The sequence below is a fragment of the Aquarana catesbeiana genome, linkage group LG04 (assembly GCF_042186555.1).
Source record: "Aquarana catesbeiana isolate 2022-GZ linkage group LG04, ASM4218655v1, whole genome shotgun sequence".
NCBI lineage: Eukaryota > Metazoa > Chordata > Amphibia > Anura > Ranidae > Aquarana > Aquarana catesbeiana.
This window is the reverse complement of record NC_133327.1, coordinates 510,617,419-510,634,576: the sequence shown is the minus strand read 5'-3', so window position 1 is coordinate 510,634,576 and position 17,158 is coordinate 510,617,419. Positions and strand designations below refer to the sequence as shown.

The window sequence follows — 17,158 nt, the reverse complement described above, 5'->3', positions numbered from 1 at the left end:
GTCACGTTACATTTTAACATAGGACCCCTTATTTGATAGCAGCTTCACAAGTCTTGCATCCTTTGAACTTGTGAGTTTTTGGACAGTTTCTTCTTGAATTTGTTTGCAAGATGTCAGAATAGCCTCCCAGAGCTGCTGTTTGGATGTAAACTGCCTCCCACACTCATAGATCTTTTGCTTGAGGATGCTCCAAAGGTTCTCAGTAGGATTAAGGTCAGGGGAGGATGGAGGCCACACCATGACTTTCTCTCCTTTTATCCCCATAGCAGCCATTGATGGAGAGGTATTCTTTGCAGCATGAGATGGTGCATTGTCATGCATGAAGATAATTTTATTATGGAAAGCATAGTTCTTCCTTCTGTACCAGGGAAGGAAGTGGTCAGTCAGGAACTCCACATACATTGCAGAGGTCATCTTTACACCTTGGGGGACCCTAAAGGGACCGGCCAGCTGTCTTCCCATGATTCTGGCCCAAAACATGACTCCACCACCGCCTTGCTGACGTCGCAGCCTTGTTGGAACAGGGTGGCCATCCACCAACCATCCACTACTCCATCCATCTGGACCATCCAGGGTTGCACGGCACTCATCAGTGAACAGGACTGTTTGAAAATTAGTCTTCATGTATTTTTCCCCCAATGCAGCCATTTCTGCTTGTGAGCATTGGTTGGTGGCCGAATGGAAGGTTTATACACAGTTGCAAGACTCTGGAGGACTCTAAACCTTGATGTCCGTGGGACTCCAGAGGCACCAGCAGCTTTAAATATCTGTTTGCTGCTATGTAATGGTGTTTTAGCAGCTGCTCTCTTGATCCGATGGATGGATGTGGCAGAAATCTTCCTCAATGTGCCTTTATCTGCACGAAACCCGTCTGTGCTCTGAATCAGCCACAAATCTCTTAATAGTGCAATGATCACGATTAAGTTTTCGTGAAATATCGAATGTTTTCATACCTCGTCCAAGGCATTGAACTATTTCACTCTTTTCGGCAGCAGAGAGATCCTTTTTCTTCCCCATATTGCTTGAAAATGGTGCTCTGCTTAATAATGTGGAACACCCTCCTTTAGTAGTTTTTCCTTTAATTGGGCTCACCTGGCAATCTAATTATCACAGGTGTCCTAGATTGTTTTCAGTGATCAAAAGAGCCCTGAGACACAATGCCATCCATGAGTTAAATTGAAAAACAAAATATTTAACCACTTCAGCCCTGGAAGAATTTACCCCCTTCCTGACCAGAGCACTTTTTGCGATTCGGCACTGCGTCGCTTTAACTAACAATTGCGCGGTCGTGCGATGTGGCTCCCAAACAAAATTGACGTCCTTTTTTTCCCACAAATAGAGCTTTCTTTTGGTGGTATTTGATCACCTCTGCGGTTTTTATTTTTTGAGCTATAAACAAAAAAATAGCGATAATTTTGAAAAAAACGCATTATTTTTTACTTTTTGCTATAATCAATATCCCCAAAAAATAATAAAAAAAAAATTTTTTTCCCTCAGTTTAGGCCGATACGTATTCTTCTACATATTTTTGGTTAGCGCAAAAGTTATAGCGTTTACAAAATAGGGGATAGTTTTATGGCATTTTTATTAATAATTTTTTTTAACTAGTAATGGCGGCGATCAGCGATTTTTATTGTGACTGCGACATTATTGACACATTTTTGGGACCATTGTCATTTATACAGCAATCAGTGCTATAAAAATGCACTGATTCCTGTGTAAATGACACTGGCAGTGAAGGGGTTAACCACTAGGGGACGGGGAGGGGTTTAGTCAGTACTAGGGATGTGTTCTAACTGTAGGGGGGTGGGCTAGCTGTGACACGTCACTGATCTCTGCTCCCAATGACAGGGAGCAGAGATCAGTGGCACTGTCACTAGGCAGAACGGGGAGGTGCTTGTTTACATCAGCATCTCCCCATTCGTCCTCTCCGTGAGACGATCACAGGTATCCCCGCGGCGATCGAGTCCGCGGGACCCGCGACCCTACCCAAGGAGCTCCCGGGTGGCGCGCACGCAATGGCATGGCGGGGAATTCAAATGGGACTTACAGGTATGCCCATTTGCCCAGCCGTGCCATCCTGCCGACGTACATCGGCGTGCGCCGGTCGGGAAGTGGTTAATCTTTGTGAGACTGAAATAGAATTTGCATAATAATTTGAAACAGGGTGTATATACCTGTCCAAATCCAGCAAGATATCACTGATTGGATCACATAGGCGATAAGCAAAATGTTAACAGTAGAACCCATGAATGTGCTCTGCACTCTCCCTTCTCTGCTAAAGAAAAAACTTTATTCAAACAATTAAAAACAACTTCGCAGTCAGCAGCTATTGAGACAATAAACATCATGCACGGTATTATGTAATATACAGTACAGCTAAGGGCCCTTTCACACTGGGGCGGTTTGCAGGCGCTATTGCGCTAATAATAGCGCCTGCAAACTGACCCGAAACAGCTGCTGCTTTAATTCCCGAGGGCTTTCACACTGGAGCGATGCGCTGGCAGGACGGTAAAAAAAGTCCTGCCAGCAGCATCTTCGGAGCGGTGAAGGAGCGGAGTGCATACCGCTTTTTTTACCGTTCCTGCCCATTGAAATCAATGGGACGGCGCGGCTATGCAGAGGCGCTTTGTGACCGCATACCGACGGTAAAGCGCCGCTTACAATAGCGGCGCTTTACCGCCGACAACGCCCCTGCCCCAGTGTGAATGGGCTCTTACAGAATAGTGAGAATGAGAAAGGATGCAGACATCAGAAGTATGGCTACTTAGGACTGGTTTTGGTTTCCTGCATTTTACATGCATTTGGAAGCAATTCTCTTGACCCAGCTTTCCACCAATGAAGTGAATTTGTAGTCTCATGGCCAAATAGTCTTCCATTGAATAGTGTCCATGAGGTTTAGTTGTTTCCCCTTTTTTATTATGACAGTTGTCTTGGTGGCTACGTTTTACTTCTATGGCAGGACATATCCTGGACCAATGACACTGTGGCAAGCTGTTTAAGTGCTGGAATAGTCTTTCAGGACCTGGGACAGTTAAGGGGCATGTATTTATCACGTCACGTGATATACCAGCAAAGGGGCACTGATGATTTCAGACAAAGCCAGTAAGGACTGCTTTCATTCCCACAGTTCAAAGTTGCTGTTGATCAGGTATTTTAATGCCAGCTCTTTAATGCCCTTTAAGACACATGGTACCTGACTTAATTTTGGATACACGTTTTTTTTTCTTCACTTTACTATAACCTGAACTCTTACGTTTTTATTTATTTTTTTATAACTGTGAGTTTAGGTGTGCTTTAACCTGTTGATGTCAGCAGATGTTGAGGTTTTCTACATTTATTAAAACATTGATAAAACTCTTTGGATGGAGATACATGTCAAATAGTGGGGATTACTCCCTGTAAATCTGTCACGCATGATGTATTTTATGGCTGTAAAGGAATGGCTTTGAGACTGCGTAAGAACTTTGGCCCAGCACAACTGCCACTTTGGAATTATATTGCTTCCAGTTAGGCAGTAAAAAAGGCTGAGCAGCTCACTGATAAATATGGGTTACTGGCTTTGAAAATGCATTACAGCTCCACGTACTGCAGCAGCTGCAAAGGTGCCCAACTTCACTCTTAAAACAGTTTGGTTCACTGTAGGGGTTTTCTTTGTCAATATAGAAATCCCCCTTTAAAAAAATAAAGTTTGCGTTTGCTGTGGACTCAATTGCATTGTTGCAAGTCTATAAATCGGTAACTCCTTAAAACAAATGTTACAAACCTGCACCAGTTATATGTAACAATATATGAGATCTTGCAATAGGCTTGAAACATTCTTAGCATGAAGGCCTGGATCTGAAAGTGTTCATCACCTAAATAATAATAAATATGATAACATCAAGATCACGAATGCAATTAGCGTAATCATTATAAATCATTATAAATAAATCATTATGTAATCATAAAGCAGTTTCCAGTATTCTTAACAATGTGCCATAGCTATGTAGATAGATAGGCCCATGTAATCATCATGTATGCTAATTGTTGGAAATGATGGATTCCCAGTGTGATTTAGCCTTACATTTTAGAATCACAGTCTTTACAGTTTTGTTAAAGCTGATATTTATTCTCTAGACAACCAAAAGGTTATTCATTCTGGTGCAAATGGTTAGACAACATTAGTAGCAACTTTAAGTTATCCTGCCGGAAAATGTTATTTTGTGGTAAAAAGCATGATGTAAACATAAAATATGGCCACATACTTTGTGTCTTTAGTATACAATTTGATTAAATTACTTGAAGCAAATTTACTTAGCTGTTCATATCATGATTCATTTTTCAGTATTGATTTCCAGAAGAATAACCCAGTGCACAAGTTAACAGAAGAAGAATTGCTGGCTTTTACATCAGTAAGTACTTTTTTTTTATTTACTGTGGCTTTTTTTTTTTTTTTTTTTTAGAAAGGACTCTTGTAACAATCAAGTTTTTTAATCCAAGTATATGTTCACAATGAACTGACACAGGAGGAACAACTGTTTTGGGCATCTCTGCCTTTACTTATGTTCGCATTTGAAATTTGATGGTCAGTTTATGTATTCTATAGTAGTGTGCCAGTAGGAAAGATCATATGTTACAGATGGCAACATCCCTTTTGAAAAAATGTATGTAATACAATAGAATTTTTGAATAACCCTAAAGAGACCCCATCACCAACTTAAAAAAATACAGGTAAAAGAACAGATAAGTACTTAAAATACTTGCAGATTTTTTTATTCAATAAATTATTTTTTATTCACTTAAAATGTGCCTTTGGATTTGATACAAAATCTGACTATTCCAGGAGATTAAATTTCCCACCACCTTCCACTCCCTCCTTGTATGTCCTAACCCTCTCTTCTTCTGGGAGTGTTTAATTATTCTCTGTGCTACCCAAGCATCTCCCTAACCTCACTGCATAACTTTTTGTTTAGCTGCCGGGGGAGGAGTGAAGTGGAATATTATAGTGTATTTAGAGTTACAGCTTTATGTCTGGTAGCGCTGTTGACATCACATCCATGGCGGCATCCAGCAGCCATCTCAGGGTTTTTTAATGTCTGCACAGGTGAATCTTTCACATGTAAACAACGTAATAAAATACATTATTGCATATATAATCTCATTGGAAAGTTGTTGTTAAAAATGAATGGTCTGGTGACGAGAGTCTTTTTAGAGAAGAAAACTAACATAATGACAGTCCAAAATTGTGGGTTTTTTACCAACCAGACACAGGTAACAGTCATCCATCAGCAAAGTCTCTCCCATTCCATGCTCTTCTAAAGGAGTCCAAACAAGCCAGCAATGTTTTAGGAGGCGACAAGATTCCTCCATCGAATTCACTTGTGGGGATGGACAAATCTGTTGGGTGTGCAAAAACGTAATGAAGCAGGTATGGCCAGCTTAACGCTTAACTCTTTATACAAATGTTCCTTCCCCCCTTTCCTCCTATTTAGCCTGTGTAAAAGGTTCTGTGTACTTACCTAATTTTGTTCTGCTTTTGTGATCCTGTAGCAGCTCTGTGTCCGTAAGCAGCTACTGCAGGGTAGACACATGAACGCCGACAATGGCTGGGCCATGGGAGCCTGTGAGCTCCAGGAATTCATAGCTGTTGTTGAGTGCTTCCTTACAGAGGGAAGCCGGAACTGCAGGATCGCATGACCAGACTGGAGCTGATTAAAAATAGTACTCAGATCTTTTTATACAGGGTAGGTAGGAGGAGGGGGAGGGGACACTTTTAAGAATAGTTAAGAGTTAAGATTTTCTTCCACTTTAAATGTAGTGCAGGCAGATAATCATGGATCAGGAAGTAGCATTACAGGGTTGTCTGATCGGACCCTTCATTCTTCTCTTTGACAATAACCCCAACACATTAACAAAAACATTAAGAAGTATATAAGGCAAAAAGAAGAACAATGAATTGTGCAACAGATAGTATGGCCCCCACATAGCCCTTCATTTTCAACATCATTGAACCAGTCTTGGACTACTTGCAGAGCCAAATGGAAGTAAGAGCCAAAGTTGATGATGGAACTTTGACAAGTTCTCCATTGTGCTTGAAACAACCGACCACGCAAGTACCTTCAAAAACTGAATGCAAGTATGTGATGATAATACAAACTGGGCACACCAAAAACTGTGTAAGAAAACACTGGACAGTCATGTTGTTTGAAAGTCATAAATTAGTCATGACATTTTTTAGGATAGGAGACAGAGCAGCTGTGACCCCCCATCCCCTTCAGAACATGGCTATAAACCCAGGAGTCCATATCCATAACTTTTTTGGGGTCTGAGGATTTCAAAAGAACTGCTATTTCAACTCAGGAATGGCTGTTAACCATTTGTCTATACTATTACTTGGCAAATAACTAATAAACAGGGTTTTTCTAAAGCTGTAAATAACTAATTGAATGCTTTAGCAGGGGATCTAGAGCAGAACATTGCAGTATATCAGGAGATATCCTAATTTCTTTTAGCAGCCAACGACTAGAAAGGTTATCAGCACTTTCAATTGAGGGCTTTGGGATCAGGCATCCTAAAACTGAAAGCATTCCAATTTTGCCATGCTGGAACCAGTGGTGTATTTAGCTTTTGTGCTGCCCTAGGGCTGACTAAACTTGTGCACCCCCTAATTTAAATATGACCCACCCCTTTCTGTCAATGCCATGCCCCTTCATGTGTAAGACCCGCCCTATCACCTGTAAACCACACCTCTTCCTCTTTAGGCTCCACCTTGATGGCGCTATATAAGTACCTGAAATAAATAAATTAATAATAAATTAGTAAAGTGACAGTGCATATTTTTACCACTGATCACTGAATTAGTGTCACTGGTCCCAAAAAAGTGACCGTGTCTGATTTGAACGCTGCAATGGCCCAGTCCCACCATGTAACAGAAAAAGTAAAGACCAAGTATCCATAGTGTAGGAAGCACTTGTAGCTTGGGAGTTTTATATGTGAGTAGCAGCTCTTTGTAATATATTTTTAATCAAATAAATGGATTTACACTATGGGTGCCCATGCCCGGTCTTTACTCTTTCAACATGTACATGGAGTAGAGAAGTAAATATGAGGCTCACCCGATCTACCTTTCACGAGGCATAGATATTTTATTGTTCCGGTGAGTGAGGACACATAGGAGGGGAGCACAGAGTCTTACACCTGCGGCACAGGAATAATGCATAGAGGCACTGAACACTTTCATATCACAGCTTATTATTGTACATAAATTATGCATTGATTATAGCACGGAGCACTTTGGAGCATACGAATTTTCACTGAAAGCGTACTGTTTAATAAATCTGTAGCATGGAGCACTTTATTACATTACATTAATTTAATGCATATTAACCACTTTATATTTGATTGATCCTATTGCTCCTAAGATAGAAAGCAGTTGTAAACTAAATGCAACTGCTCTTGTTGAGCACAGAAGGAAGAGACATGGTGCTTTCTATCATCAAAGAGATAGCTTCTGTCCCTGCCTGTTACCTATCAGATCCAGTTGTGGCTGATGCTCAAATTTTTTTTTTTTTTGGGGGGGGGGGGGGCGCAAACAAACTGAAAATTACTAAAGAAAAAACCCCAATCAAATGCAGCCACTGTGCTATTAATTACAGCCACTGTGCCCTTCAAATGCAGCCTCTGTGCCCATGAAATGCCGCCACTTGTGTCCATCAAATGCAACCACTTGTGCCCATCATATGCAGTCACTTGTACCCCATCAAATGCAGCCACTTTTGCCCTGTCAAATGCAGCCACTTGTGCCCCTTCAAATGCAGCCACTTGTGCCCCTTCAAATGCAGCCACTTGTGCCCCTTCAAATGCAGCCACTTGTGCCCCTTCAAATGCAGCCACTTGTGCCCCTTCAAATGCAGCCACTTGTGCCCCTTCAAATGCAGCCACTTGTGCCCCTTCAAATGCAGCCACTTGTGCCCCTTCAAATGCAGCCACTTGTGCCCCAGCAAATGCAGCCACTTGTGCCCCAGCAAATGCAGCCACTTGTGCCCCAGCAAATGCAGCCACTTGTGCCCCAGCAAATGCAGCCACTTGTGCCCCAGCAAATGCAGCCACTTGTGCCCCAGCAAATGCAGCCACTCGTGCCCAGCAAATGCAGCCACTCGTGCCCATCAAATGCCGCCAATTGAACCCCATCAAATGCAGCCACTCGTGGCCATCAAATGCCACCAGTTATGCCCATCAAATGCCGCCACTGTGGCCCCCACCCACCCGCTTTCTGCCTGGCACTTACCCCATCTTAGTGGCAGGTCAGGCAGCAGGTGACAGTGGCGAGCTGTGGGACGGCTCCTGTGTCCTCCATGCTTCCCCTTCCTCTGTTTCATTTTGATAGGTGTCCATTCGGAGCACCTCTGCCTTCAGCCAATCAGGTAATGGGTATTAGACCCACACTACCTGATTAGCGTTTAGGTGGTTCAGTGTTAGAAAAGAAAACATTCATTTGCTTTTCTAACACATTTGTGTGGGCTCCAAGCTCAATGCTGTGTGCTCCAAGTCCACCTTTTTTGAAGCCTTTTGAAGCCTATTAGAGCCTATGGCTCTAATCGGGTGCTTAAAAAACACCCCCGCCATTGTAATCAGGTGCCCGGTGTCCGAAAAGGTGCTGGAAGCCTGAATAGGAGATCAGGGGATGGCAGCGGCAGCCATAGATAGATTCATGCAATGCATGAATCTATCCATTAGTCACAGAGGGGGTGGCTGGAGAGAGGGGGCAGCACCCGTGCCCCCTTAATGGACAGGCCACCCCAGACCCATGTGGCATTTAATTGCAGCTTTTGTCCAGGTTTGACAAGCAGTCGGTCTGCACCACCGGGGACATTGCTGGAGCCATGTGTTTGCTGGGGACAGACGTATGCAGCATTCATAGGAGCCATAGGAAGGTCTCTTAAAATCCTCCTCAGTTCTGTGCTAGCTACACAGGTCTGACTGACAGGAGGTGGGCAGAGACAAGAGCCAACAACTACGGTACATCGTTCAAACTCCTCCTTGTCTACATACCACACAGGCTTCACAAGTGGCAGTAACATTTGCACTGGAACTAGCGCACTTACATTATTTAGGAGGAGGATGCACCAGAACTTGCTAGGCGGGCGGGCTGGTCTGCCTGGAAGTTCCCCTCGTCCTCCTCTCTCATCGAGTCGACAGAGCCCAGGCAGGAAGGATGCGCGGAGGAAGGTAGGCGGAGCATTAGGCTCCACCTCCGGCAGTTGTACTGAGTGCGGCCGGTCTGGACAATCACCACAAGCTTTATGGGGGCACCATTCATTTCCCTCCCTCCGCACAGACCGCCCCATGCCATAATGACACTGACATATTGACATACGGTGTAACGGCTACACAAAAGCCGCCGCAGACTATTTTGCAGCGGGAGCCGGGAAGAGGGGGAGCTATTTTTTGATATTTGATATCTTAAAGCCATTTAGGCCTATACTGATAGCTCTCCTCCTTGACCTGCAAAAGACCACTTCTCCAGTCTCAAACTTTACATATAATACATAAAATTAGATATGATAAGGTTACAATACTATTGAATATATATTTGAATTTGGAAAAAAAATTACTTAACAGATCACAATCACACATGACACTAGGCTATCATCTCCTACTTCCTGTGTGACCTGCTTAAGGCATATCAAGTTTAGTATCTCTGGAATGGCAAATTCATAGTGCACAATAATATGTGGTTTACCAGATCATGACATATTGCATACTCAAAATAGGGAGGGGCAGCTGCATGGTCACAAAGGCTGTGACATCTCATCAACCACTCCTCAGACCTTCTCATTGGTCAGATCATTTCTGTCCACCCCCTCAGGGAGCAGAAAAGAGAGGCTACATCAGCATTCTGGAGCTTTCCCTTTAGCATCAAACAAGGAAAGTTAGCCAATGTTTATGAGAACCAGGACTTTGCTATTTTCATTATTAAACCCTTTTTTTTCCATTGTTGTCTTTTTCTTTATAATATTGTTTTTCTTTAAAAGCTTGTTTTTGGATGTTTTTTTATTGAACAATATTTTAAAATTAATTTTATTACTACTGTCTCAAATATACTAGTACCTAGAACTTTAAGAATTTCTGTCTCTTTAAAGAGTGATACTATACTGTATGGTAAACCTCTAAATATCCCTGTCTGCGGTGACACTATGTATCACAGACGTTTATTAAAAGCCATAATTGGTATTGTGAACATTTGATATTTATATTAAAATTTACAGCATTTTTTCATAAGAGCCTAAAACATTGAACAGTACTGTGTAAACACAATCTCTATAAAACCCCTTGGAAGTTTTCATGTTTCTTTGCTACAGACATGAGCAAATTCTCAGTACATGTGTGTTAACCCCTTGGTTGCCTGTACACAACTCATGTGTGCGAACCCCTCAGTGGCCACCATAAAATAAGCAAGTCACCTGCCTTGCTCAGCAATGTAGCAGTTGTGTGTAAATCACAAGACTGGTTGTACAGAATTACAAATACAATTACAGGTAAAACCATAAACCTATATATGCAAAAAAAACTTTTTTGCTTTGTGTTTTGCTTTAACCATACAGCACCATGTATGTTTAAGAACATTGCACACTTCCTAGGTTGACCATCTCAATTCTCAACTCACTCTCCAGCCCGATGGCCCTACTCATAAACCACACAGCATTCGTCAACTGTTATTTTACATAGTATTCCATCCAGATTGCCTCTTTTGGTTTCTTACTGGGTGATTCTACCTTCAGTCCTGAATTTTCCCAGCACTACAATTTTCATACCTTTTTATGTACTGTTCTATTCCCCCCTCCCCCCTTCAACTTCTATCCCTCGCTAAAATAATAACCTATGGTTCTACCTCAGACTCCAGGTTATATGACTGTCACTAATTCCACACTGCATCCATCTATATGAACTGTACTGGTCCAGGACTGTATTACACACTTCCTTTCTCTGTCTTAAATGGAAAAAAATGTACCTTTAGTTACACTTTAATTCTCAATTTGGACTGTATATTGACACAACTGTGAATATAATAATCAGATTTTCAAGTGTGCCTGCGTTTTTTTTTAAAACTACTGCTCAATGGGCTGATCTGTGTGTTTTTCTGTTTCAATATTTTTATTGAAGTATTTCACAAAAAGAATACAAAGGTTATGACAAAGAATGCATATTTTCCACCATGTAAAATACAATGTGAATGGGTAAAAGTCCAAACATGTTTAAACTTCAAAGATCATAAAGAAAGGCGTTCTTCCAAATAAGAATCTTCACAGTCAGTATCGAGTGCACCGTCAATGTGGGGTAGCCCCATAACTTGTTCAAAACTTTAATGCATTAACGAGGCACAATTCAGACTAACTGTGCATTAAAGGTCAGAGCAACTACAAATTGCGCCTCCAAGCTTAGGGTCAGCTAGTAATGGCTTGGAGATGCGCTTGTTAGTAACTGTATATGTTTGTGGCAGAGGACCTATACCTCCTAGGAAAAAGAAGACACAACCCTCGTTACGCAGAAACTGGTCTTCATTCTGAGTTAGTAGTAGCTTCTCTCAGTTTAGAGGAAATGGGCAAGAAGACCTAAAGGATAAAACAGCAAAGACAGAGAAAGAGGAGAGGGGAAAAGTTGAGAGGGAAAGTAGGATATGACCTCGCACACTGAATCCCACCATTCCGAAACTGTCTTAATTGGGTATGGATCTAGGATCTCCAGTCAGGTACCTGACCCATGGGTCCCAAACATTCTCAAACATCCGCATTTTATCATTTAAGATCGCTGACATGCGTTTATTAAAAATAATTCAGGAAAGTTTGTGCTTGAGCTGTTCGAATGGCAAGACTGCAGATTTCCAAGATTTTGCGATAATAATTTTTGCTGACATTAATATAAAAGCTATGAGACATCTCTGGGGTCTCAAGGCTGACTCCACCTTACATCCCAGCAGAGCCTGTCTCAGGGATTTAGCAAGGTTTTCTTAGGTGAGAGTATAGATGAAGTTGTACACCCTAATCTAGAAGTGCCTCACCTTAGGGCACTGCCACTATATGTGGTGCATTGTCCCTTCGTGTCCACATTTGTCCACAAGAGAGGTGCTCCCAGAACATAGTTTGCCAGCCTAACTGGTGCTATCTCAGTAGCACTTTATAATTCACTTCAATAATAGAAGTATTAATGAGAGACCTTAAATATTCCTGGACTATAGAGTGCCATTTGTCCAGTTCAATAGTGTCCTGGAAGTATACCCCCCCTTTTCCATGTAACCCTGTTTAACAGGGGTATTTGTTAAAATAGTATAGATTTCTCAAATATGCCCCCGGATTTTATCAAACTTCTGACACATAAATTCTATGGAGAACATGGTTACTATATCTGAATTCCGTGATAACGTAATCAAGAAATGTGTTATCAAAGTATAACGAAAAAATTCAGAAGCCGGCATTTGATATTCTTCTATTAAAACTCTTCTCGTCAATATCCCCCTGTGATCACATAAATTGGCTTTGTGCAGAAACCCCTTATAGGGCCAACAATTAAAAGTTCTGGAGGTGAGGCCCAGGGTGAATTCCCTATTTCTAAGAAAAGGGGCCAGGGGGGTGTGCTAGGATTTCGATTTGTGAGATTTAGCTAGTCTATCCCAAACCTCCATGGAAAAGGAAAGTGCTGGGCATAGAATTGGTGGCCACTCTTTAGGTGGTAACCATAGGATATGAGAGATCAGTCGATCCTGACCTACATTAGCCTCCACTTGCATTCAAATAGGATGGGGCTGGTTGGAATGAAATTTGGCTAGCTGGGCTAACTGTGCCACAGATCTGTGTGTTTTTAAATAAGTCAGCTGCTTTTTCATGTCATAGTATTTAATTACAGTATGTTTTTTTCCATCAGTGGAAAAAATTTCTGTTATGGTAGCAAATTTTTCTTGCTTCTTTTTTCTTTTTGTTCACCTAGTTTTATAAGGCCAAAAGGCTCAGCTGTTTTATGTTGGTATCTTCACAGCCAATTCCATAGTATAGCTTGCTCTCTGCAGTGATGTGAATTGATTTCACTGATTTCAGCTTTTCTAAACCATATCAGGAAACTAAATGAATCATTATAAAAATAACCAGTGTTTTTACAGAGACTCCCTGCCTTTCAATTACATAGTACAGTTTGTATCATTACACCTAATTGCGTAGTTTTCCAGCAGGTCAGCCAAACATCTCCAAGAATCACAGCCATTTTAATTTCCCTTTATTGTTAGTGATGTGTACTTTTTTCCCCGGTACAGGTGCTTTCAGTTTTCACTTAGTGAATGTTTTCCTGTGTCGGGCAACAAATTAAAGCTGATTATTTCATGTGTGTTCCAACTGCAGTAAGTCCAAAAAAAAAATATATATTGGATATATTGCAACATTTCCTGAGAGCATGGAGCTAGTTACATAGAACACGTTTGCATGATACACAGGCTAAAGATGCCCAGATAGTTTGCTCCACATACAGTGCTGACTCATTTTGGTTGTACACTATAATCCACAGAATCAAAATATACTGTATACATATATAGAAACTGCACAATGTTTGTGTTTATGTATCTGGTTATATATTTATTTTTTTGTTCTCCCGAAAAATAATTCCATGTAAAATGGTTTTCTAAAAGTATACCTGGCATTTCTAAAACTTCTAAATTTATTCAGATGTACAAAAAAAATAAAAACTATTCATTGATTTCCCATTTATATATTTCTACTATTTCTTCCACTTCCTTCCTTTTGTGTGAAGAAGGGGAGGGATCAACAATGCAAATAGTAGTGTTGTTTACATTTGTGATCACTGTTGTGGTACAAAGCCACTTGAATTGGCATTGTACATGGTTTCTGTGAAACGAGTTGTGATTAAACAGCTTGGTTCACATCCATTAACTAACAAACCAGCCACCCCTAGGTGATTATTCAGCAATGTTTTTAAAACCGTGTTTTTAAATGTGCTTTTAAACACTGTTTTTACAAATTCCCCAGGTAATTATGAAAGTCAGAATTTAAATAATGTAGAGCTGCATGCACACAGGCTTATTAAAAACGAATTTATGCTGAATCTTTCTGCTAGGACCTGGCAGGAAAATTCAGCGTAAAAAATGCTTGGTTAAATGAGTTTTTAGACACATTCATGTACATATTTATGCATGTAAATTCATTCTCATGGCTTGAATATGTAATTGTTCAAGCCACTAAACTGAAATTACACGTACATGCAAACATATACTTAAATTATGCCAGTACGCTTCTTTGAAAGCACTAGAGCTGATATAGAGTTGCATTCAGAGATGTAGCATTTTTTTATGCCCATGTGCATGAGCCTAAATAATATTCCTTGATTTTACAGTACAAGACACAAGCATATTCTTAGCTGACTAGGTTATATTGTTACTTTTAGGTGATTAGACACTGACAAACAGAACTGTAACGATTCCCATATAACTCCTCCCACTGACAGTTATTCCCAGATTTTGTTAGTGTCCTTAGGTCATCAATGCTCTTTTTTTTCCCTTTAGTGATTTATGTTTTCTGCTCCCACTTGCCTATGTAGCAGCTTGTTTGGCTACTTTTGCAGCTTTCAGGTTGGTACCCTAGGCATGCTACTGGGACCCGTAGCAGGACCCCACCAAAATGATGGAAGACACGGGGCTGGCCTGTAAAGTTGCTTCATGCACTGAGTCCAGCCTTAGGTGCTCCAGGTCAAGGGCAGTGGCGATCCGCACAGATCTGACCCAGTCCCTGATTACCCCTTTGGGGCTATACTCTTTCATAGTGATTATAGGAAGATGCCACATTCTCTTCTAAAATATTGTGGTCACAGGTTGGTGACTAGGGTACCTGCTCCCTTTGAAAATGCGGCCCTTTGTGTCTGATTGCCAAATATATATGTTTTTTGTAAAAGTGAAATTATTACTGCTCTCTTTTATACTGAGAGAGAGGGAAGTCTTGGGAACGATTTGAGGCACTTCAGTTGCTGTGTCTTTTTCGTCCAGCAGAGGGAGGTCATTAGATAGGACTGTCACTGACCCTCATGACTTTTTCTCTCTGCTTCACACCTTTTCCTGTTATAGGAGGCAGCATTTAATCCTTTCCCTCCGACTATACGCATATACAGTATGTGGCCTCACAGAAGTGGGTCTTTTTCCACGAGGCTGCATATATGTATGCCTGTGTTTGTGCTGGCTGCACAGCACGCTCCCAGTCCAGAAAGCATCCTTATGATCGGGGACCGAGACTCCCACTTACCGGTCACCTGATCACTGTGATAGTTGGCATAGTAATCAGTCACTGTGCAGCCAGCCCGTGTTTTCTTTCTCCTCTGAATAGAGAGAAAGATACATTGTATCTGTCTCTCCTTGCAGAGGAGAAAAATGTCAAAAAACAAGTGTGTACAAAAAAAAAATTATAATTAAAACATTTTTAAAAATATAGAAAAAAATACCTAGATCAAATTTAATCTAGGTTACTGTCAGGGTCATATATTTTGGGTAGGGTTTTTTTTTTTAAGAATTTTTTTTTTAACCACTTGAGCCCCGGACCATTTGGCTGCCTTAAGAACAGAGCACTTTTTAAAATTTGGCACTGCGCTGCTTTAACTGGTATATGCAATGGTATACCCAAACAAAATTTGCGTCCTGGCGTTTGATTTACTTTTTGTGGCACCCCAAATCACCAGGTTTAGATATCCATAATGATAGCACTCCTTTTTTAGCTATCTACACCATAGCGATTGTAGTATGGTCTCATTATCTCCCTTCGGTCTTTCATCCCGTTTGCAGTGGTTTAAGTGAGACTTTGTATCCTAGCATACATATTCCACTGTTAAACTTCTGTTTTATTTTTATTTTATTTCATTTTTTCTTTATTTTTTCTTTCATCCTGTTTGCAGCAGTTTAAGTGAGACTTTACGTCCTAACATATATATATTTTTTCATTGTTTATTCCCCTGGTTATTTGTCCAATTGCTATCTGTATTATATTACTGCATAATTTTGGTATATCATATGAGCTACAGTTCAGGTTATTTATTTTCACATCTACACTTCTGTGCGCTTGTGTGGTTGCCTATGTCTCATTATGAGACACTCAACTTCTTAATATACTCCATACGATGTGACATTTTTTGAATGGTTTGAATCTGTCAGTCGCTAATTGTATATTTTTTTGTATTTTTTCTTTTTGGCATGTTTTATAGAGACAACCCTTTAGCGCACAGTAGTGTACATGTGTATCACATGAGCTCGGCAGGAATTGTAAAATTCCTTTAATTTTTTCTTACCTATGTATATTTACATGTATTGGTTATTTTGCAACCATTTTACATTACCTGTGGTTATATAATGATTTTTTGCACTGTGCGAACAATTGTGGATTCCCAGTATCTTCTGTATAGACAACAGTTTTTAATCTAAATCAATTTTTATTAACACGTTCTATTTTCTGGGTCTTTGAAGGTTAACTGTGCAATGGGTGTGGTGTTTCAAATTCTAAGTTTATTGTCAGGTGTTTTATATTTTCAAATCACTCCCCTTTATATATACACAGTTGACAACTTCCTATCTAGCTATGAGTAAGCATCAGTAGATGTGAAACGCGTTAGTGCTGTTCCTGTATCTTCCACCTCTGATGTGACCTGTTTTGGATTTTATTCTTTTTGTTACAATAAAGGTGCTTTCTTTTTCATTGAGTGTGGCCGTCCAGGATTGATTTTCTCTCTTCCTAAGGTTTTACCTCATATTATATGGTTTTGGTAAATCTGAAGACAAAAATCAGCAGAAAATCTGATAGTGTGTATGGGGCTGTAAAAAAACCTGAAGGCGCACGCGGCTAGGCTCCCAAAAAGTCTCACACATGTGGTATCCCCGTACTCAGGAGAAGCAACAGAATGTATTTTGGGGTGTAATTTCACATATGCCCATGGCATGTTTGAGCAATATATCATTTAGTGACAACTTTGTGCAACAACAAAAAAAAATGTCTTTTTCCTGCAACTTGTGTTAAAATATAAAATATTCCATGGACTCGACATGCCTCTCAGCAAATAGCTTGGGGTGTCTACTTTTGAAAATGGGGACATTTGGGGGGGGGGTTGAACTGTCCTGGCATTTTATGTACAACATTTAGAAGCTTAT

General features: G+C 40.6%; 1 protein-coding gene across 1 annotated transcript in view; it reads left to right on the top strand.

The window, feature by feature from the left end:
- TTC27 (tetratricopeptide repeat domain 27) overlaps window positions 1–17,158 on the top strand; it is a 795,933-nt gene that overhangs the window by 459,454 nt on the left and 319,321 nt on the right. The window contains exon 10 of the mRNA XM_073627729.1: window positions 4,328–4,394. Coding sequence (XP_073483830.1) covers window positions 4,328–4,394 — 67 coding nt within the window. The remainder of the gene's footprint in view (window positions 1–4,327; window positions 4,395–17,158) is intronic.